General features: G+C 34.9%; 1 protein-coding gene across 12 annotated transcripts in view; it reads right to left on the reverse strand.

Annotated features, from left to right (window-relative positions):
* nalcn (sodium leak channel, non-selective) overlaps positions 1–23,990 on the reverse strand; it is a 192,014-nt gene that overhangs the window by 131,668 nt on the left and 36,356 nt on the right. For 4 of the 12 annotated variants that reach the window (XR_012384932.1, XM_073911845.1, XM_005167698.6 and 1 more), the window contains exons 2-9: positions 22,253–22,345; positions 22,033–22,094; positions 21,318–21,458; positions 18,919–19,101; positions 15,716–15,799; positions 15,458–15,597; positions 15,249–15,377; positions 4,296–4,447 (exon numbers count right to left, since the gene is read on the reverse strand). Coding sequence is in view for 9 of the 12 variants with exons in the window: in XM_073911845.1 (XP_073767946.1) it covers positions 4,296–4,447; positions 15,249–15,377; positions 15,458–15,597; positions 15,716–15,799; positions 18,919–19,101; positions 21,318–21,458; positions 22,033–22,074 (871 nt within the window). In the remaining 3 variants the exon portion in view is untranslated. Of the gene's footprint in view, positions 1–4,295; positions 4,448–15,248; positions 15,378–15,457; positions 15,598–15,715; positions 15,800–18,918; positions 19,102–21,317; positions 21,459–22,032; positions 22,095–22,252; positions 22,351–23,990 lie in introns of all 12 variants that reach the window. The other 8 variants (XR_012384933.1, XR_012384934.1, XM_073911846.1 and 5 more) reach the window with 3 other exon arrangements.

Genomic DNA, 23,990 nt, shown 5'->3' on the forward strand with positions numbered 1-23,990 from the left:
ACTTGCGTGCACTCATGAAGCACGGATCTACCGCTGACAGAGAGACGTCATCAGGCAAACTATGCATCAACCTGAACTTTTTTCTGAAAGACCAACGTGGCCATATGCATGAAAAGAAAGATTGTTTCTAAAAGAGCTTCTGCCAAAAATGCAGAATCAAAAATTTTCTAAACCCTAAATCAATTTCGGAATTAATTTTGCATGTTGGAAGGCAATGACATTATGCAGTTCAAAACAACGATCTGAAGGGTGACACCACGGCTGAAGTATTTCTGTTAGACAGGTATGTTTTAAAACAATTTTAGCCACGCAAAGCTTATGTAGATTGTGCTCTTGTTTATGAAAGGGTTTATATGCATGGAAGTGTTGTACAGCCACAGAAAACATTCAACAAAAGATTGGCTATTTTCACGTTCATGGAGTTTAACAGCATCGATAATTTAGTCGGTTAAAAAGACCTGAGCATTCATTTAGTTGTTCAGGTGTAAAAGGAGCTGAAAACAAGCGATGTACAAGGATCAGAGAGCACAATTGAAAATGAAGTCACTCATAATCTTGGTAATGCAAACATAAGTGTAATGTGAAAAAGATGACAGGATATTTCTATTTTTAGAACTCATTTTTATCTGATCTCCTTTTTATTTAGATTAATAAGAAACATAAGTAAATGGTGCTCTTTCACCAAACCAGCTTTACTGAGGTGAAGTTTGATTTATATTCACACATTCGTTCATTTTTTAATAGTGACAGCCTGTGACACAGCTTTAGGGATATAAAATTCCTCCACCCTCTGGCCTGCCAACAACTTGGCTTAATAAAGTGCATGTCTCCATAGAGTTTTCTAACTGATGAATGACATGATGTAGTGTTTTATCTTATCAGTGCACGTTTGTGTGTTCATGACTTAAGGAGGCGTGGCTTTGAACGGCAGGGGAGGGACAATATCTAAGCTCATATGCTAATAGCATTCTGGAAGACCATGTACAGCACCTTTATATATAATAAATTACAAGCAGAGTAAATTCACAAATAAAGGAGTTTAACAGTATACAGGTACAGAAATTGAAAACAAGGAGCTGCAAGTTCTTCATTGTGTAAATTATTAAATGCAATTAATTCCTTTTGGCCAAATACTTTAAACTTGCTTAAAATGTTTAAACAGACCTTAAACGTTCACTTTATTATGGTTAAACTGAGAAATTCTCATGTGTTCTGAGCTGTTGTACCTGTTCAACTATAATCCTGACTCAACTTTGCTCATCCTATTGCATATTCACATAGTAACAGCGATATCGATGCTAAAGGGATATATTGTGCAGCCATATAAACAATCAGTAAGCACTAATATTCCAAAAAATCATGACTGTGTTCATGTTTCTGATCTGGTAGCTTTAAATCAAACTAAACATAAGATATAATATTTAGAACATAAATACATTTAAATAAATAAATTATTTAAGATATATTTCAATCAAAAATACAAAATTACTGAAAGTTTACTCTGCCTTTACTTTTTTCTTGTTGAACACAAAAGAAGATATTTTGAAAACTTTTGGAAATTGGTAGACACTGAAATCCATAGAGGGGAAAATGGAAGTCAATGCCTACTAGCTTCCGACATTCGTCAGAATATCATCTATCATGTTCAACATAAAAAACGTATTCAAAAAGGGTTGGAACAAGTAAATAACCAGTAAATATTGGCAGAATTTTTGGTTTTGGACGAACTATCCCTTTAACCCAGGGATGGGCAAACTCGGTCCTGGAAGGCAGTGACTGAGTTTGAAGACTGAGTTTGCCCACCCCTGCTTTAACCTAAAGATTAAAGGGAAAAAAGGGGTGAACATATTTATTTAAAAAAAAAAAAGAATAGAAAGAAAATAAAAGTTACTGAATAAAATTTTTTTTAAAAAAATCCAATTTTTACGTTTCTGCATCACTGAACTTTTAAATCCAAAAAAATGCATTGTTACTGAGGCTTCAAAGCGCACTGTGAACACGGATGAATGGATGACAGATCACAGATGCATGAGCGGTTCTGGTTGACTTACACATGACTTATCTGTGTACCGAACTTCATAAAGAGGATGAAGAAGGGCCCTTTGCAGATCTCAGTGTTCTGTAAGTCAACGGTTCAAAGCCACGTCTGTTTTTCAGGGAAAAGCCTCCCTTCATGGTTATTTGGAGATTAGTGGCACTGCTCTGTGTACCTTTCTTGTGGATTTATCTCAAATAAAAGCGATAAAAATGTGGCATACTGCTTCATACAGATCAAGGTCTTTAAATAAACCTCTCTATTTGTGAAGCTGCCTTCACAATGCTTTGAAATATGAGCTTTTCTGAAAACATTACATGTAATAAATGCGGCAAAAGAGAGCATTTATCTGTTTGCTTGCATATAGTGCATAGATAAACTAGAAATGCGTCGAACAACATTACAATTAATCACACTTTGTCAAAAAAAGGATAATTGCTCTTAATCACTTTGAGAAATTGCAAAGGGCAGAAATAATAATTATACTTTTCCACAGCCAGCAAAAACTGAATAAATTGGGTTCACATTTCCAGGTAAAAACGGGCCGGCATAAGGATATGCAAGGGGAGTTCTTTGATGAAAAAAAAAAAACAAATAAAAGAGAGATAAGTAGCCGCTGGAAGGACATCCGCTGCATGAAAACGAGCTGGATACGTTGGCGATTCATTCCGCTGTGGCGACCCCAGATTAATAAAGGGACTTAGCCGAAAAGAAAATGAATGAATGATATTTATACACATACATATGTATATACATATATATTTATACAACAGTTTATTTATCAGGATAGTGCCTATTTTAAAATATTTATCATTTCTGAGAGACAGTGCGTCAGCAGCCATTAGCCTGTCATTGTGCAGAATAAAGACAATTGACATTGTTTATCCACAAGATGGCGACAGAGACCGCATAATAAGTCCTTAGAAGATAAAAATAGCATAATTTCTAACTACAGCTGATCAAATCATTATTAAACAAGTAAGTGATATTCTAAGTCTATCTCTCTTTTGTATGTTGTTGTGCTATATTTATACCATATAATTGTGTTTTGAGTGTGAGATGGGACTCGCATCTAAGAAATGTATGTATTTTGTGTTGGCCACTCTTTGTATAACCCTGAGTTATTTTTTGGTTGGCTATCTGTTTGTTTCTAACGAGTCTCCTGTCTTCGTTACTGCAGACTAGTCGAGTAAAAGGAAAGAAAGAAGAAATGCCTGCATGTGTTTAGCATTTTTCCTTATCACAAACACAACAGTAATCTGCTAGTGTTTGCACTGCTTTAGCTTTTTTTTGGAATAATTATTGTGATCTCCTGAATCCAACAGAGAAATACTGAGAAATCTCTTTAGACTGATGGCATTTTAATCTTTAAATGTCAGCAAAATTACCTGTTTTGTCAACACTTCAGATATTACGCTAGAAAATCATTCAAATACTAACTATAAAGTGACGTTGATGAAGTAGCAGCGGTTCCTGCTGATCTGACGTCAGCTGCAGATGTGAATGAATGGCGGAAGAAAGCAGTTCCTCATACAAAAGGAATTTTAGACTCCCTGTGTTTGACTTTCTTTTTTATATATAGTCGAACTGTTGTATAAACCCAATATTACACTCATAGCCGTGCGATATGGCTGTACTATATATTGTAACTGGTGGGACACTAAGCACAACGCACGCCTTCCACCAGTGCCAATTTACAGCCACATTGCACTGCTATGAGGGTGATATTGCTCATATATATATATATATATATATATATATATATATATATATATATATATATATATATATATGTCATAATTATTAATTATTGTATATGTTTTTACCCGATTTCTGTTTAATAGAAAGAAGATTTTTTTTAACACATTTCTAATCATAGTAGTTTAATAACTCATTTCTAATAACTGATTTCTTTTATCTTTGCCATGATGACAGTACATACCATTTTACTAGATATTTTAAGTCCAATTTAAAGATATTGTTTAAGGGGGCTAATAACTATTTATATATAATTATGACCTTAAAATAAAAAAAATAAATAAATAAAACTGCTTTATTCCAGCCAAAATCAAACAACTACGGCATTCTCCAGAAGAAAAAAAATATTATAGGAAACACTGTGGAAAAATATCTTGCTCTGTTAAATATTATTTGGGAAATATTTGAAAAAGAAAAAAAATCAGAGGCAGTATAATAATTTTGACTTCATTTGTATACAGTATATATCAAAATTTATTATGGATTGTGGGCAGTGACTCACCAAGCTCATTGAATCCACTGTATCCAAGTTCTTGTCTACTGAGTCCATAATCTTCCAGATCCACACACTTAAAGCCCACTGGACACTGATATCCCTCCCCGTTCGGAGAGCAGTGTGTATCCGGGATTGCTAGGCTGTTCCATGTCACTTTCCTGGAAAAAGACCAGAGTACGTTTTCAAAGAATCATCATCAAATGTTATATCTGATCAAATTAACCATTATATTGTAACAGGCCATCTGGTGTTTTCTCACAGACTAACAGTACTATCCCAGCTCTCTTTGGCAACATCCACACAGTTAGCATTTGGGATTGACAACCGTATTTGCTAACAGGTGTGACTCTAATTGCCCTGTACAGGAAACACAAGTTTAATATATGGGGGGAAATATGAAATTTCATAACCTTAGTGTCATTTCTTATAAAGTTGGGCCATCACTAACAAATTGTTAACTATAGCAATAGCACTATGTAAATGAATCTAAATGAATCTTTAAGTATTAAATGCATAACTCTTCATCACAATGGTAACCCAGTGTAACTGAAACAGCTTTAAATACCGCATCGAGTTTAACATCAAAAACAAACAAAAAACAACAGAATTAATGGTAAAAATGAAAAATGTTACATTAATAATGAATAGCTTTCAAATTCTTGACTTGTTTACATTTGCCCTACTTAATTTAATCTAAAGAGAAACAAAGTTTTGTTAAACATACAGTATGCACACGGTCAGAATATGTAAGTATTTTTATTAAATATTTACTAGTATACTTGTAATAAAAAAAACTATCTGAATTATTATATCTTCTCTGATAAAATTATTTTCTTGTTTCAAATATAAAAAACAATACAAAATATTTTGGCTGTGGGTAAGAAATGTAAATTTCAAAATATGTACATATTGCATAAATGTTATACTGTCTTTCCCTCTCGATTTGATTTTAATAAATGTTTATGTTTTAAGAGGCCCTTTTTTCAAAATTTAAGATTAGTTTTTGTGTCTCCAGATCATGTCTGTAAAGTTTCAGCTCAAAACACCCAACAGATTATTTATTATACATTTTAGAATGTTAATATTTTCTGCTTTGACCACATTGTAGCTGTTTTTTTAGCCTGTGCCTTTAATGCTAGTTCTCTCTGCCCACTGTCTCCATGTGCCTGTCAAAGTGTGCCTCAATCTCCGGCAGCATCAGATAAACAGAACAGTGACAGACATGAAGGAAGCAAAATCTCACATAATGTTTGTGTGAAAAACTAAAGTAAGACCTTTCCCAATGATTATATGATGTATTTGTTGTGGAGTTAATTCAAGCCTTTCTTCAATGAGTTACACAAAATGATGATACAACCTTTATGCACACATACAGACACACACCAACATAACTTTGCAGTGTTTTTGCATGGCAAATGTGACAGAATACACAATAATATTCACTGCTGTATGGATATTCGTTGTGTTAATGTACAAAATAAATATGATTAAATATCCACAATCCAGCATTGAAGCATCTTCTTTTAAAATTATACAGCATGCGGCTGTGGTGATAAAGACGATAGAATCGCTGTAAATCATTACAAACCTGCACTGTTTAAAAAACATTTTAAACTTGTAAAACTCATTTTTAGTTACATTTGATGATGATTGATGATCATAGCGAGCTCAACAGATATTTTAATACCAGCTGCTTTGTGCACATCCTGTCTTGTTGATATGATTATACGCAGGGCCGCCCGTGGCAAAGGCAGTATAGGCAAATGCTAAGGGCGCTGTACATCCAGGGGGCGCCAGAAATGAGCGGGGGTAAGTTGGTTTTGTTTCCAATATTCCTAACACACATTCAGTGATAGATGGCAATAACTCAAAAACCTCTTACCCTAAAAAGATCTAAAGTGTGTTTCCTACAAAAAGACAAAGCTGGTTATGTTTCACAGTCTTTTTCTTTTTTTTCGCTCGATATTACGAGCACTGCTCTGTTTAGCCTGGGATATGCGTTTAGCCAAGAGAGCTGAGCTTGCGCGGAGTGGAGCTCTCCGTAAGGGACCGTCGGATAAGTGCTTCTTTTTTTCGTTTTTTTTTTTTTATTTTTTGCTTTATCTTGCTTGTTTTATTTTACACTCAACTAATTTTCTCTTAAATGAGCACAACAGTTACTAAAGTAGTCAAATGCTTCATTCATTCATTCATTATAGATCGGTGCATTCTTACATTAACACCTCTGTTATCAAACAAAACACAATGAGAGATTCATTTGCTGCTTTCACTAAATAACTATAGTAACTTTAATCAATATGTCAATAAAATATCAATAAAAGTTAAATAGATTTTATAGCTTTATTTAATTTCTGTATAAGCCATTGATTTTAATAGGTTAAAAATTTTATTTTATTGTCAATATTTTCTATTGTTTGCTATGTATTCTATCATTTGAAGCTATTTGTTGTCCCATATTTTAACATCCCAACGTTGATACTGTAGATATGACATAACATTGCTAATCATTAAATAGCTATAGTGCTATCTGTTAGTTTTACGTCAGCTAATGTTATGGAAGGGCATAGATGTTTTGGAAAATAGTAATATTAATGTAACTACCTCATCATTCCTCCCCAAGCAAATGTGTAAATATTAGATCTATTCAGCAATAATGTTAATTGCATTGGCATATTTATCTGACATTTTCCCAACTTGTAGTAGTCGATCAAAAAGCTGTTTAGTTTCTTATGACTTTACACTAGCAGTGGAATTTACTGCGATGTGACGGGGCGCCACCTGAAATCTTGCCTAGGCGCCAAATTGGTTAGGGCCGGGCCTGATTATACGCATTACTATAGAGACATGTTAATATGCGGCTGAAATCACGTTGGGGTGGGCCTCAAAATGGGAGGGAATTGGATGTCAGGAAGTTAAAAAAAGTGACTTATTGTCTTTATATAAGCCAGTTTGACTGTGGACACACTATACCTACACACAGTTCTGTTCAAACAGTTTCCAAAAAATTATTTTTATTATAGGTAATAGCCTTTAAGGGCTATTAAATACACTGCAAAACAAATGGAAAAAAGATTTTTAAATCTTTTCTCTTTGTAATGTTTGTTACCATAGCAACAGTTAAAGTGATAGTTCGCCCAAAAATTCAAATGTTCTCATCATTCTCTCAGACATTCAATATACATGTATAAACAAAATGGCACCTTAAATAGCACTGACAGCCATATTTTTATGCTTGCATTATTATAATCTTAATGTCCCTGAAAGACCAAATCATATCTATTCGAGCACCCCAGGCAGCTTTAGCTTGGGCCACAGGTGTTACTTCAGGAGGCTCTTGATGTCCCTAATGAAAATTAATGCTTTCAAATTGGCTCGCCAGACATACTTTCAAATTGTTTATTAAGGACTCCGAAATGAGTAGGGATCATTGATTGCAGTATCACAAAGGCCAATCAGAGGCACAGCGGTGGATCAAAATAGCTTTAATTATACAGTGATAAATAATCCGCCAAGGAGATCATGCCTGTGAAGAAACTGATAACACAAGCCTAAAGATACTAATAACATCATCTAATATCCATTTTATTTGAAAATGGACATGCCTTTTGATAAATACCATAAACATTTGTGTTATTAGTAAATATTGTTCACTTAAATGGTAATAAAATGACAGAAACTGAGCCTGATATATTGATAACCTGTCTTAACATGCTGTTGTTTATGTCTGTAATTGCTAGAAAAAATGTGGGGCATTTTCTAAACAAGGTCACAGTTTGTGATTGGCAAGGTCACGAGGCCTGTTCTCATCCATATTTAAGCACCTGAAAAATAAATCGTCGTGACATCAAATCTAAAAATGAATTCCCAATAGGCACAAGTCTGGTAAACTCCCTCGCAATCCCTGCGTGATTCAAACAGCAACACTTTGCCAAGGACACGTACTGTAGTTTTGTAAGATAATCAACACTGACTTTTTCTGAAATGCACTTCCACTTGCATGGTGCAAATCCTGACATATTTATATGGCAGAGAATGCTTGTTTCATATCGTCAACCCCTTTTTGAATGATAATATATTGGATGTCAGTGTAGGGTTGAGGTACTGTATATCAAAATATAAAATCTTGGAATCACTTTATTTTAATCAACAATTCTCGCTATCAACAAACCAATAACTAAGACTATTAGCTCAATAAACTACTAATTTGCTTCTTATTAATAGTTAGTAGTAGTTGGGTTTAGGTTTTGGATAGGATTACAAGCTTATACTTTATAAGTACTAAAAACTGTTAAAATCCTAAAATCTGCGTGAACCGAACAATGCTGAGGCTTTCATTTCAATATGTTGATGTACTTCCAACTGAAACCAAATATTAAGTAGTGGGTTAGGTTTTCTTTTTGCACATTATTCCATTATAGCAAGCTTAAGGAAATAAGGGGCAACCCTCAAGTTGATGTCAACAGAGAAGAAAGACCACAAAAAAACAACTTTTATTTCTGTGGATTAACGATTAAAAAGGGTAAATTCTGATTTAATTTGGACTAATTTGGATTAATAATCAAATCAAGTTGAGTTTTATTGTAATTCCGCTACATGTGTGGACATAGTGGAATGAAAATGTCATGTCTTGCAGAACCATGATACTACATAAATAAACATAATCATAAACACTACACTGGATGTAAGAGCTATCTTATAAGAGTTATCTATACATAACTAACATACCGAAGAGATAATCAAACTAAACTACTAGGTGCAATAGGTGATCTGCCTATATTTTTGAAACACAGTTCCTCCACTGCCATCCAAAACCTCCTGAAATCTCAAACGCGTACATCAAAGATGACGGAAACCCACTAGATCATGTCATTCCCTAGTTAGAAAACTTTTAAGTACTTTGTAATACTACAGTTCTGAAAAAAAATGTATTATATCTAGCACGTTTTCAGTTGTGTAGATAGATTTTTTTTTGCAATCAAAGACCGCTGGTCTCACTCTCCCATGTGCTTTGTCCTAAAGTGACTACTTAGTGCTTAGTGGTTGGCCAGCGGGCAGGCCATACTTGCATGCCATTTTAGACTAAATATTCAAAGTAGCGTGGTAAACAACGTAGGGAGCGCGTTACAGATTGTCATTATTCAAAAATGAACCAATGTGAAAATAAAACCAACTTCACCTCAGTAAAGCAAGCTAGGCGGAATAGTGTTATTTACTTAGGTTTTCTTGTTAAACTAAGAAAAAAAATCTACATTATTTATGCTGTAAAATGTTCCTTAAGAAATTGAAAATATTTACATCAATCTTTCATCTGAAGATTTCAGTGGCTTAACAACACTTCTGTGCATATAACCCATTCTTAAAACAACAAACTTTACATAAGCTTTGAGTGACTAAGGGCTTTATGTTGACGATCCATTCGCAAAGTGCAAAGCGCAGGGCGCAAATGCATTCAGGGCGTGTCAGAATCCACTTTTGCTAATATAAGGACGGAAAAATCCGCTTTGCGCCATGGCACATGGTCTAAAAGAGTTGAGCTTATTTTCTTAATGAGTTATAGGAGTGTTTTGAGAATAAACCAATCAGAGTCTCATCTCTTATTCCCTTTAAGAGCCAGTTGCGTTGCGCCATTGCGCATTTGCTATTTACATAACGACTTTGTAAGAGGAAAAACTGAGCAATTCACTAGGAAGAAAACAGTTAAACAGAGCATCTGCAGTGCGAAAATGAGACATAAGGCCTCTCATTATCTACTTTCACTTTTGCTCTCATGGAAAGGGTAACCTTGTACGCACAGACATCAATTAGCCTATAAATAACTAATTTCCTTTGTTAAGCGCAAAGATTTGTTTCAAAACTATTTCTAAATTCAGTTCTAATTTTCAGCAAATGAATAAATGAACAATGATAACGAAGTCTGGTCAAAAAACTGAGTTATTTCCAAATACACCTGCTATGCCCCATATGGTCTAAGTTTAATAAAACAAATATAAATATAGATACAATAAATAATACTGCTAATTATAATAACATCATACAAAAGCAAATTGTTATAAATGAACTGAAAATGCCTCCCGAGATGAAGAAGGCATGAAGGCAGTAGTTTTTAAATTTATGTAGGCTAGAAAATAATATGTTTAGTAATATTTTTTTTATCCTTTACATTTATATCATATATATCTTTATTATATCCTATGTATCTCCTTAATATCTTAATTATTTTTAATTTGTAAAGATATTTGCGTATTGCTCTACATCTTGTGTGTATTAAGCAGTGTGTAAGCGAGGCACACAACTAACGCTCTCTGTGCTGGACAAAGCCGGTCTATTGAAAAATCTATTATAGTTTCTCAAAATAGCAATGCACCAGCAATGCGCCTCAACACCCCTTCCTTTTTAGACCAGAAGGCCTATGGGCGCACATAAGAGCGCAAATGCATTTGCTATTTAAACAGCATGGCGCAAAACGTCAAAACGACTCTTGCGCCAAGCTGAAACTAGCAAACAAGCCCTAAGAGTTTCAAAACAGAACATTACCCTTCTAAAAGAAATACTTCAGCCATGGTGTCATCCTTCCTCCAGCATGGAAAAGTAACTCCAGTATTGCTTTAGGATTTTAAAAGGTTTTGATTCAGCATTTGCTTCTCTCTCTCTTTCTCTCTCTCTCTCTCTCTCCGTGCAGGTGCGCATGCATGCGCAAAAGGTGGATCTGCGTGAATAGCTGCGAAGAAGTACAAATCTGCATTTGTTGACAGACAGTTTGAGCTTCTTATCAGAATTATAGGAATTGTCCCCGGACAAACCATTTTTTAGTCTTATGCCTTACCTAGAATATAAAAGTACATATAAATACATTTAGATCATTTACTTTAATTATTACTTTCGGAATGTGAAGAGACTTTCAACCAGCACAACAAAAAATGTCTCTAAAGACAATCACCTATTGCACCTTTAACTATGCACATAACCCAAGACTGACTATCCAAGTACTTTTACATAAGACAAAACAGTAGTTGGGTTAAGGTATTTGGTAAAATTGCTAGAGATTTACAATAAGATCATTATAAGATGAACCGAAAGTTGCTAAAACTTTAATTTCAGTATGTTGGTGTACAGTACTTCCAACTGAAACAGAATATTTAATAGGCAAGTAATAATCAAGTAGTTGATAGTGTGAATTGTGACAAACTAAAGTGTTACAAAGAACTCTTTTCTCTTATGCATGTAGACGGATTGAGGCCAGTCTGCTGAAAAAAAAAGGCGAGCATGTGCATGACGCCCAGGCAACACAGGAAATGTTAATTATAGTGATTAGTGCTCAGCACACTCCTCTGTTGCTGATGGTTTAGGTTCTTTGTTTTAAAGCCGGCTCTGACACGCCACTCATCTGCAAGGGAATATTAAATAGGCCTGTGTTTTAAAAGAGAACCACCTCCACAGCTCCATTCACTCATGGCATTAAGACTGCGCTCAACCCTGCTTTCGTCACGGCTTCAAGTTAGGATGCTAGCGAGTGTTCCAGCTAGATTTACCGTTCATTTTTAGACATGCAGTTGAATTATCAAGCGCCTCTGTGTGAATTGAGAAATTCAGATAAACACATCTTATAAATGTGGCTATTTTTCTGTGTTTATAGGGCCGTGACATCACCTGATGAAAATGATGATCTGTTATTAATACCATTTACAGCTGCTGATGGGATTTATATTGCAGAGAACAGATGTGTGTGGGAGGTGTACAGCAACAGACGCATACTTCTTATCTCACGCCGATGCCAGGAAAAACTGCAGCATAATGTTAAATCCCCTGATTCATCCTAGGGATAATAAACCACAAGGAGTGTGATAAAACTCACCACACTGAGATAAGTTCCTGACTTCTTGAGTTATTCAATTAAATCTAAATGCTCTGATATATTCACAGCAAAGATCTTGTTTGCAAAATACCTGGACAGTGGTACGTTGTGTGTGTACAATCCAATGCTGCCCATGATGCTGAGAGTGATGTTTAAATAAATATGTAATACTGTACATGCTGCATGTTTTCCGCTAAACAACAAAACAAACACACAAGTAAAATGACAGAGGAGTGAATACTGCAGTTAATAAGGTATCTGACAATAACAATGTGAATAAGTTTGTATACGCTCTGCAATTAGCTAGAGTCATGTCATATTTAGTAACAAAGCACAACATACAATAGTCTGCTCTATGCTTTTACTCATGGATGTCTGACCTCGACACACTACGCAGAGGATATGAAGAAGATCTCTATTCAAAGAAGACAGGGAACCAGAGCCACATCTATTAGTTGCATACACACACACACACACACACACACACACACACACACACACACACACACACACACACACACACACACACACACACACACACATGTATACATACATATATATACATATACATACTGTCAATTGATTTAAAAAAAAATTACTAATTAATCACACTTTTTTAAAAATTAATCGTGATGAATCACATTTAAAAGTCTGTAACTTGTAATTTTGGCTATTCGAATATAAAATTAATGTAAATGCAAGACAAAAACTATTTAAATTCAAAATATAATTGTTTATTAGAATTTTTGTTTAACTTGTAACACAGATTTCTTCATGTAATCAACATACCCATAATAAACCATCAAGATCCTGGCTTGACAGCCATATTTATTAGAGAAATAAAAACTCAGTCATGTTAATGCCATTTGAATTTCAAAACAATCAATGCCAATAAAGAAACGTTGATTTCCAAGTTGGATTCTAAGTGGGCTGCAAAAAAATGCCAAAATACTGGCATTGCAGACATGGAAAATTCTAATAATAATAATCATAATAAAGTATTGAATACAAACAATTGTACTCATTGCAGGGCTGGACTGGGACAAAAAGTTGGCCCTGGCATTTTGGGCCAGAGCGGCCCCTTACATCAATCAAAATGCTCCCCATCTGTGCACGCCCTTGAATATGTTTACCAACTCCCACTCTATAAAAACACAAAAGCCATTTATAGAAAAAATGAGAGTTGACAAATTAAAAACTTAAATTTTTAATTTATGTTAATTAATAACATTTAATAACATTTTAGTCAATGTTAATTAATAAAATAAAAATAAATAATAAATAAAATGTATCTGAGACCCTTAAAAAAATTTTAACTCAACAATGAAACATCAAACGTAGCTAAAATATTTTACATTGTCAATCAATCAACAAATATTTGTTTGGGCCCGAACTACAAAACTAAAAGTTAAAAAATGTTGTTTAAGTTGCACACTAGTTTGGTCATGTATAAATATCATTTTAATACCCATATTGTACAAATATTATTGTCAATATAAGCCTACATCATGCTGACGATCAAAAACACAATGTCATGATATCTCATGCGATTGTCTTCTGACCGAGTGCATCTTAAAATATACGAATGACACTCCTCATAGAGCTCGAGAAGCAGACATTCGTTATACTTTGTAATAATTTGAAAAACAAAGACTTGCACGTTAAGGAAACAGCATATGAGAAAGTTGCCGCAAGCCGTGTGGCAGATTAAAAGTAAAAACAAAACAAAAGTAAATTTATATGGACAGATAGGTAACTAGATAAAATAGACAGAAATATATTGATCCGTGCACCGCTGCATGCTGCAGAGTGCAGACGCAAAAGGCAAATGCCTGCTCTGGGCTTCTGCTATCCCGTGAGTGAGAAACAGGCGTGACTCTCGACTATTTTGACAAATACAGACCTACGTTGCACACTACACAGAGCCCAACATGGAAGTTTGTGATTGGGTCAGCCCAATGTCAATAAAGAAAAGAACCAATGGGCTGCGTTAATTGTGTAATTTTTTTTAATGCGTTAATTATTTCAAATTAATCGCATGCGTTAACGCACTAATTTTGACAGCACCATCATATATATAAATGGTAACACTTTACAATAAGGTTCATTAGTTAATGCATTTACTAACATGAACTAATTATAAACAACACATGTACAGCATTTATTAATCATAATTGAACATTTACTAATGCATTATTAACATCCAAGTCCATGCCTGTTAACATTAGTTAATGCACCATGAGTTAACATGAACTAACAATGAACAACTGTATTTTCATTAACTAACGTTTACTAACATGAACAAATACAGTAGTAAATGTATTTATCATTGTTTGTTCATGTTAGTAAATGCATTAATTAACATTAACTAATGAACCTTATTGTAAAGTGTGACCATATAAATATAGCCGCAAGGACCAATAATGGGTATTTAAATGTGCAGAAAAACTTGTGTAAAACACCTATCAAATATAGATTTTTTTTTTCTTCCAAGTAACCTGTCACATTATGTTTTAATGGAAATACGTCTTGCGCCTTATTGCGCCGGGTGTATGATAAGGCCCTATATTTTACAAAGTTGCTTGTACAGTTTTTTGGCACACAAATATGTTCTTGGAACTTCATATATTTGCAGTTGAATCACTGAAGCCACATAGAATGGTTTGACAATTACTTTGGCTCTTGTTGCTATGTATGGAGGATAAGGGAGCTCTTGAATTTAACCCAAAATATCTTAATTTGTGTACTTAAGATGAACAAAGATTTCAAGGGATTGGACCAACATGAGGGTCAGTAATTAACAGAACTTTTATTTTTGGGTGAACTAACCCTTTAATGGCCAGAACAAGCTAAGGCAAATGAAAAACTAGTGCAGACTGAGGATTTTAAAAATGTCAGCATATCAGGCAGCCCTCTTCGCTATACTTCTTTTCAGGAAACAGAAATGTGGCAAGCTGTTTAAAAATCTTGAACTTTGTTTTAGCCTGCACTTAAACATCTCACCAGTTCATTCTTCAGTTTCGTACTTCAGCTTGAAGTACAATGTGGCCTTAAGATAAATAATTTTATTATGTTTAAAGAAAGTACTAGTAACAAAATTGACTTACTCTTTTTCTGTTTCATTGGTGACGCAATGATGATTGAATGTGCCAAACATCTGAACCCCCAGGATTCCATAAAGAAGAAGGAAGAATAGCAAAAATATGGTCACACTCCAGATCTGCTCCCCTGAGCGCCTGAAAGAAAATGAATATTAAGTGGCTAAAATGAAAAAAGTCGACATTTCTAACATTCTTTGTGCTCACGGAGCTCTTACTTGAGAATGTTGGTTATCCGGCTACGTGGCAATTCAAATCGGAAATAGATTCGGAAGACTCGGATCATAATAAGGGCCCTCGGTATGCGTAACATTCCCCAGGGTGACATTTGGTCCACGAGCTCCGCTATTTCAAACACCTTTAAACAATTCAAAGGAATAGGTGGATGAGTGGAGCTACCTCTGGAGCTTGAAATACTCTCTTAAATTAAAAGAAACAATTAACTTTGGAACTAACACTGAAGACAGTTTCCTCACCTGAAGCACAAGAGAGACCCAGAGGAAGACCACCATGAAGCCATCAAACATGCACCAGCGGTCTTTAACATAGGAGTTTTCTCCCTGGAAACAGAAGCAGGTGATAAGACAAGCTGTAAATGAAAGTCCACAGGTGAGTGGCAGCTGCTCCACAGGTCTAATGAAAGATTGTGGCAGCTGTTAACAACAAAGCCAGCCAAATTTTGCAAACAGACGTGCGAGTACTTAAGGGTATTTATCCTGCCAGACATTGCCTAATAATGTGCACCCTAAGCGCGAGCCACAAAAATACAGGTGATGAGAAATACCAAACTATGTCTCTAGTTAGCAGCAGGTAAATAGTGAATAACTGTTAATAACAAAGACAGAGACTCGAAGTCTTTCATATTTCAGAAAGAGATGACCACCAAAATTTATACTTATAGAAATGTATGTTTTAGAAATTGCAATTGGTTTCTTACAGGGTTTCACTAGTTTACTTTAGACTTTTATGATTTAAAATGTTTGGTTTTAGGGGCAAGCTGTTATTTTTCCTCACTTTTAACTATTTTCTCCTTTACCCACTGTACATTCCGATCTGTTAAAAAATCCAGTAGTTTCACATTCTCTCAATATTTGGTCCCATATCTGTTTTTTTTTTTTTTTTTTGGCTGGCAAGCTGGCACCCTCCAATGCCCTATGACAAAAAAAAAATCATTTATTTACTGCCTCATCTAAAAATACACTATTTACTGACTGGATTAAAGAAGGAATTGTTAATTGTATAGACAAAAAAAGCAGGTATATATATATATATATATATATATATATATATATATATATATATATATATATATATATATATATATATATATATATATATATATATATATATATATATATATATATATAGTTGAAATCATAATCATTAAACCCCATTTAAACTTTTTTATTTAAATATTTCAAAAATATTTCCAGTATGTCTGATATTTTTTTTTTTACTATTTTTTTCAATAGTCTACAGAACAAACCATCATTATACAATAACTTGCCTAATTACTCTAACCTGCCTAGTTAACCTTATTAACCTAGTTAAGCCTTTAAATGTCACTTTAAGCTGTATAAAAGTGTCTTGAAAAATGTTTAGTAAATATTATTTACTGTCATCATGGCAAAGATAAAATAAATCAGTTATTAGAAATGAGTTATTAAAACTATTATGTTTAGAAATTTGTTAAAAAATCTGCTCTCCATTAAACAGAAATTGGGGGAAAAATAAACAGGGGGGACCAATAAATTCAGGGCGGCTAATAATTCTGACTTCAACTGTATGTACATCTAATGACGGAAATAATAAAACATTTGCAATTGGATAAAATCGGATTCTCAGTAAAAAAAAAAGGAGACAAATTTTGTGAAATCTGACAAGTTACCTTTTATAAATTATTTTAAAGACATACATTCGACAGAACTAACTTAGATATAAACTCAAGATCATTATTTTGTGTCCTTTTTTTTAAAGTATTTTTTTTATATTTTCTTCTCTTTTTTGTTATAATTGACTTATTGTACATATCTTTAAATATTTTACACTCTTATGTAGTGTTTGTATATGGTATTGTTTATTGTCAATTGTTGTGTAAATGTTTGTAAATTGGAATTTGTAAGTCAGTGTATTTGAAAGTAAAAAAACAAAGAAAGATATTTAAAAAAATAAATAAAATGTTTGGTTTAAGAAACAACAATAAAGCTTTTTTAAATGTTACAAAAATGCACTGATGTGCTCTTTTGAGATGTCAATTCATCACATTATCCTGTAAAAAACACACATCATGGTTTAAAAAAAATACTAAGCAGAAATAGTAAAACTGTTTCCAACATATTATGTTATATAATATTAATATATGTTTTTATATAAAAACATACATTATGCAACAAATCGGAATATCAGAATGAATGATCATAAAACTCTGAGAACCAAAGAAATAGCGGCTACAATTTCAGAAAATATTTTTAGAAACACTCAAAAATCCAACCAAACCCAATTAGTTAATGATGGTATACTGTAGCATGTATGCTTATGTTTAAAAGCACAAACGTTCCACACTTTCTTGAACTAAACGTGAGGTTATAAATGAGCAGTTTTAAATAGACTGCAGCATGTCACACAGCATGAACACCGCAGGCTCTGTCATGTTAACAACCTATTGACAAATGCAGCTGGGGCACAGGAAATGACATCAGAAGTGTGACGTGCTCAGGTTTGTTTGAGTGCAGACTGTCTTCACACTCCAGTGGACTTTTATTGATGGAAAAAACGATTCAACTTCAGTGACTAAATCACCTGTTCACCCAAGACATTTGTCCAGAAATCACCAGAGCCTCAGTTCTCAGCTCTCCCACTTTATTAGTATTAGCCACAAACATGCTTTATTAAATAGACAGCTTAAAAAAGGTGTAAAAATCCGGGTTTATTAAATGGCAACTGGCAGAGACTGAATTTGGAATATTGTTTACGCCAAAGAATGTGATGAGACATTTAATGATGAAAATCGATGCCCTAATACACAACAAATTATGATTCATTTACATCTACATCAGTGCTTAGATTACTGCATTAGCAACTGTTCGAAATGCTGTCTCCGCTTCCAGAATACACCTAATGACCGAAAATATGCCCACTAACAGTGATACAGAAAACAACAAGTCTGATTTTCTCACATCATAACAAGCACTGCATACAAATGGAAATCTAAAACAAATGCACTGGCCTAATTAAGTGAGTTCAGGTCACTGGCACTAATATAAAAATGCTGTGCGTTACTCTCCTTCAATAAAATTCAATTGCATGTGTTAACTTAGCATATAATTGCTGCAAGGTTAATCACCCTGTCCTCATAAGATCTCGGAGCTAGAAGAACAAATTACTCTATCTTCTACATGAACCTTACTGCTTTCCTTGCCGAGAGCGAAGATAAAGTAGTAACTGAACAAAATTATCTCTTCACTATTACAGGAATATATATATAATAGTACAGGAAGTGAACCATTCAGTGATTCAATGTCTCCATGCAGTTGTTATTCTTGATTCACCAGTTAAACAGCCCACACATTATTTAACCGCTTGCCTGTTTCAACAGCATGTCCAAAGGACACAGTCTTTTTTTTTCTCCCCTCATTTTATTTCCGTTATAAATTGTGACAACGCTGATTGAGTGTGTTACCTTGATGATGCCCCTGATATGCATTTTGGCGATCATCTCTGCGGTGTACAGGAACATCAGCAGTGTGTCCAGGGCGAAGGTGACATACTGTAGGGGAGGGTAGTGCTCAAAGGTCTTAGGTGTATTCATACAAACCGAAATAACACTGATTATGGCACAGGCCCGCAGGAGAGAGTGAACCCACTGAGAACAAAGAACACAATCTGTTTTAGAGTGTGGCACATGATTTCAGCTTTGCACCTTGTCCTAACTAAGCAGGTAGTTAAAAAACATGTCTGTTCACAGTAAATTATTTAGGGAATAGGAAATAGTCCGAAGGAAAGGAATTAGCTTACCTTCACCATCCTAAGTAGACTAAAAAAGGCCCTAAATAGGTTTGAATGTGATTTGTGTACTGCCCTCACTCAAACTCAATATCAATTTTATAATGCTAATGCTATGTGTGTATAGTAGGATAGCAAAAGGCAAATTTCAATCATGAAACAATTGACTCTAGATCAAACTAAACAGCGGTAAATAGAATGCTGGGTTTTCTTGCCACAAATTTCACATTGCTCATAATTTATTCTGGTTAACTATTGACTGTGGGATTTCATGTTCTGGTTTTTCACACTGTTCACACTTGTGTTCTACATGCCCTGGGTCAGGTGTAGGTAAGTTCAGTTTTGGAGTGGCGCAAGTTTACAACTGATGTACACTTAAAGGCTAGTTACAGTCACACCCATAATGCACTTAGAGTTTGTGCGGCAAAAGAATTTCCACATTTGACCACAAGATGGAATCGTCCCAAGTGGCACACTTTGCACTATGTACTTATGCACTTACACACTCAACATCATAGTATATGTATGTAGTGTCATCCCAAATTGAACACTAATGGGTTTTTACTAAGTGGAAATTCAAACCGTGTCCCAGATTACGTTTGACGGTTGCCAAATTAAGTGAAAAAAGTGACCAAAGTACCAGCTAATACCTGCCATAAGTATAACTGCATTCACTATCGGCAGTTGGTATGATCTTGCAGGAGAATTTTGCTCCCAGAATCCAAAAAAAAAAATAAAGCTCCTCTGCCCCTTCCGCTACATGAGCAAAGCTCCGACTGTTGAGCACATGAAGCGTCCATCATTTCACACTTTTTTTAACGGTTGAATAAGGGCATCATCCGGGTATTTAAAGTGCACTTTTTCTTTTTGAAATAAAAAGAATATTTCAGCATGAATGCACTACACACACTATTTATACTACAAAATGGCATAGAATAGTGCACAGGTATGCGATTTGGGATGCACCTTTTGTTTCATTACTAACAGAGCTATTAGTACTACTATTTACATAACTATCACAGTGTCTGATCAAGAAGTTAAAAACGTAATATGCCTGAGGTATTTATGAACCAACAAAGCAAAATCAAAATGGCATCCCTTAGTGGGGTTAACCCCACTTCTAAATGACAAGATTTTTTATTTTTTTTTACCTGGGATTAAAGGGAGTGTTTAGATGTTAAGATTACATTTACTTCTTATTCTCCTAGCTATTTCCCTATAGTGGTTAGAAACCATCAATTATGATTTTAATTATAATTTAATTATGATTTCTTTGAGGCAAAAATAAAGACAGAATTCAGTTAGCAATTTTTGACTGAAGAACACCATAGAATTTGCTTTGTGGATTTTAGATGAAATTATTAAAAGTCCCATGAAATTAAAATAAAGTATTTAGACGTTAGTATCAGTATTGTTTGTTTAAGATATCTACAAGCTAGTGTGCTACAAAACAGTGACAAAATTCATGTTTAGGAGATACAGTTTAAAACTGATATAAACATGTCAAGCTTGTAGTGTTTGTCACTTCGGCCTAAATGGATCAACGGTTTTATTCTCGTCACTTCATACTACAGTTTCTCATGAAATCATAACCGATCAACTGCTTTCTAGGATCTGACATGCCCCACACCCTTCAAGACACTTCTCATTTGCTTTTCATTTGATGCACTTGAGCTCAACCCCTCTCACCGGCAGAACAAAATGCTATTTACCTTTTTTTTTAAAAAAAAGGGGGATTAGCTATACTACGCCCCATCCTCTCGTGTTTTGGTAGAGATTGTCAAACATCGAATAAAAAGGCACATTTCAAAGCACTTCACAGGGCCTTTAAAACCCATAAAGACTTAAAGATCTGGAAATATATATATTTTTAATAGATTTGTTTAAATTGTTGTCAGATTGAAAAAGCTTTACAATTAAAATTATACATATATGATGCCATATGGGCGTTAATGGTCATTTTGAAGTGTCACCCATTGTAATTGTAAATATGGATATTTTGATTATTAAAAGCTTGGACAGAAATAACAGCTATTTAACAAATATTATACAGCTGAATGGTAAGGTTACACATACTGGTTTATTGATCCAAAGAATGTCAGCACTGTCTGTCAGTGTTTCGTCTGGCCCAAAGTCAGTCATAGGCTGGGCCTCGACCCGCGAGCTCTGCTTCCTCTTCAGCATGCTTGGGCTCGCTGTGCTATAGAGAGAGTGGATCTGAAAGACAAAAGCACATCCACCACAAATGCTAACTTGAACCACGCATCAGCCAGAGCTCAAATCCTGTTTGTAGCAGTTAGGTTTATTGCTTATTGAATGCTACCTCTGTTTAATATGTGTTTGGAGCAATTCAATTACAGAATGAAATATTAAAAGAAGATAAGCAATTTACTTTAGCAAAACCTTGACGCTAATTGAATGGAATGAAAATAAAACACCTCAGAAGAAGCATCGTGTCACAGAAACATCTAGTAACAGTATCATGCAAACAGATTTGAGCTGTGTGTTCATTGTGGCTGTACAAACGATATGAGGACACAGAGCTTTGTATGGTACCAGACAATATGTGTTGTAGTGTTGCACAGCCACCGTTAAACACAATCAAGCGTATGATGTACATAAAACACAGACTGTCGACTACACAGAAATACGGACTTACCTTGTGCAAAGATCACACTGGATCTTCAACGCAAAACAGACGACAGACTACTGGCACTAGAGCCACTCTAACCGAAGACAATAATTAAAAAAACATGGATATCACACACTCACTGAAACAAAGCGCACATACCAACGGGAAAAGTAAAGCTGAAATTGCTCCAGCACTGCACATAACATGCGATCAGGCATACCCTGTAAATAACACACAACAGTTAGTCAACATGGCATATGGTGTACCTAACGGGTACAATTATATCGACAAATAATGTCCACCACGTCAGACAAGGCATATATGCAACACTGAGTGGCGGAGTCATGGACGGATGGGATCGTGGGACCAGGTTACTCACGGTCAGGCTCCTCATTGGTGCATTCATCCCCGGCATAGACAGGAACTGAATTCAGTACGAAAGACAGCTGATGGGGGCCTGTTGAGTTGAGGCCTGTCCTGCAAGAACACCATTAGCCTTTAATGCTTGTTTATGAAAAGAGTCCGGCCAATGAAAGCTGCATCGCACAACAGCTGAAAGCCTGACCTTTACATGTGATATCAACACAAAAGCAACAAATCCACATCAACCAACTGTCATGTCCAGTAAGGTCAGGCAGGCCTTCTTGCGTCAAACATCATACAACATGATGAAGAGCTTTTGTGGACTCGGTAAACATTTCAAAGTCAGATGTAGCATAAAATACACAACCTCAAGGTCATTCCAAGGTCAGCTGGAAACAATAGCAAGATTTATAACGTGATTCCTGTTTGCCAGTAATAAAAAATATAAGATACAAGTCTACAAAAGAAAGCTGCATCTTAATAGTTCTTACATTTATGTCAAGAACAAACTGGTCTGCCTACAACAGCTTCTATGTAGTCACAGGCAATTTGCAAAGTAATTGCTACAGTTAGCATATGTTGACAGATAGCGGTTTGAAGACAAGTGAAAACAAAATTACATGGTATAAGTGCAGTAATGTAGGAGTAAGTTGCAGAAGACTACAATTAGTTTCACTTTTTCAGAAAGGACTATTTGCTTAAAGGCAGGATGCAATCACCAAACGCTTTAATGGTGGCTGTTGTCGAGAGTTTTTAGGCTCGCTTGTCACAAAAGCAGTTTACGTTTTTGATTACATTGTAAAGAGAAGGATAATTATTCCTACAAAGGCCTCTGTTACAAAACATAGAGCAGAAAACACAGCACATCTAATCAGACTGAATACTAAGTCTAACTTGATATTTTCATTGCATTTGTTTGGAACTACAAACATTCTAAAAACTCAAAATTAAATAAAAGTAACATTTCTCTGAGGAGCTATCACTTATGTTTAGCTAAATCAACTAAATGCATCAAATGTATAAGAGTCAAAGACGAAACTTCCAATTTTGCCATCCTAACCGAATTACTAAATATTAATTAATTCATTCATTTTCTTGTCGTCTTAGTCCCTTTATTAGTCAGGGATCACCACAGCGGAATGAACCACCAACTTATCCAGCATATGTTTTACGTGGCAGATCCCCTTCCAGCTGCAACCCATCACTGGAAAACACCCATACACACTCATTCATATATTACGACTAATTAAGCTTTTCCAATTAACCTATAGCGCATTTCTTTGGACTAATGGGGGAAAGCGGAGCCCCCAGAGGAAACCCACGTGAACACAGGGAAAACATGCAAACTCCACACAGAAATGACCAAGGCTCGAATCAGCAACTTTTTTGCTGTGAGGTGATTGTGCTACCCACTGCACCACCGTGATGTCCCCTAAATATTATATACAAAGAAAGTATAATAATTGTAAGTAAAGTATGTTAATGATTGAAATATCTTTTGTGTAAATAAAGATTACATATAAAGGTATTGACTACATACAGTTAATGTTTCAGAATTTAGTGTTTATGTAAAAAGAAAAATATTCTGACTATAGGGCTGCAAAATAAATCGTTTCTTCATCGATATTCTAAATGTGCGAGTCCGCAATAGTCACATCCCAGGGATTATAGTTGACCAGACATTACAGTTAGCAACATTGTGGAGGTCACGCCAATAACCTAGTATTTAAGTGCACTGACAGATAGCACCATGG

This window comes from Danio rerio, chromosome 9 (assembly GCF_049306965.1).
Source record: "Danio rerio strain Tuebingen ecotype United States chromosome 9, GRCz12tu, whole genome shotgun sequence".
NCBI classification, from domain to species: domain Eukaryota; kingdom Metazoa; phylum Chordata; class Actinopteri; order Cypriniformes; family Danionidae; genus Danio; species Danio rerio.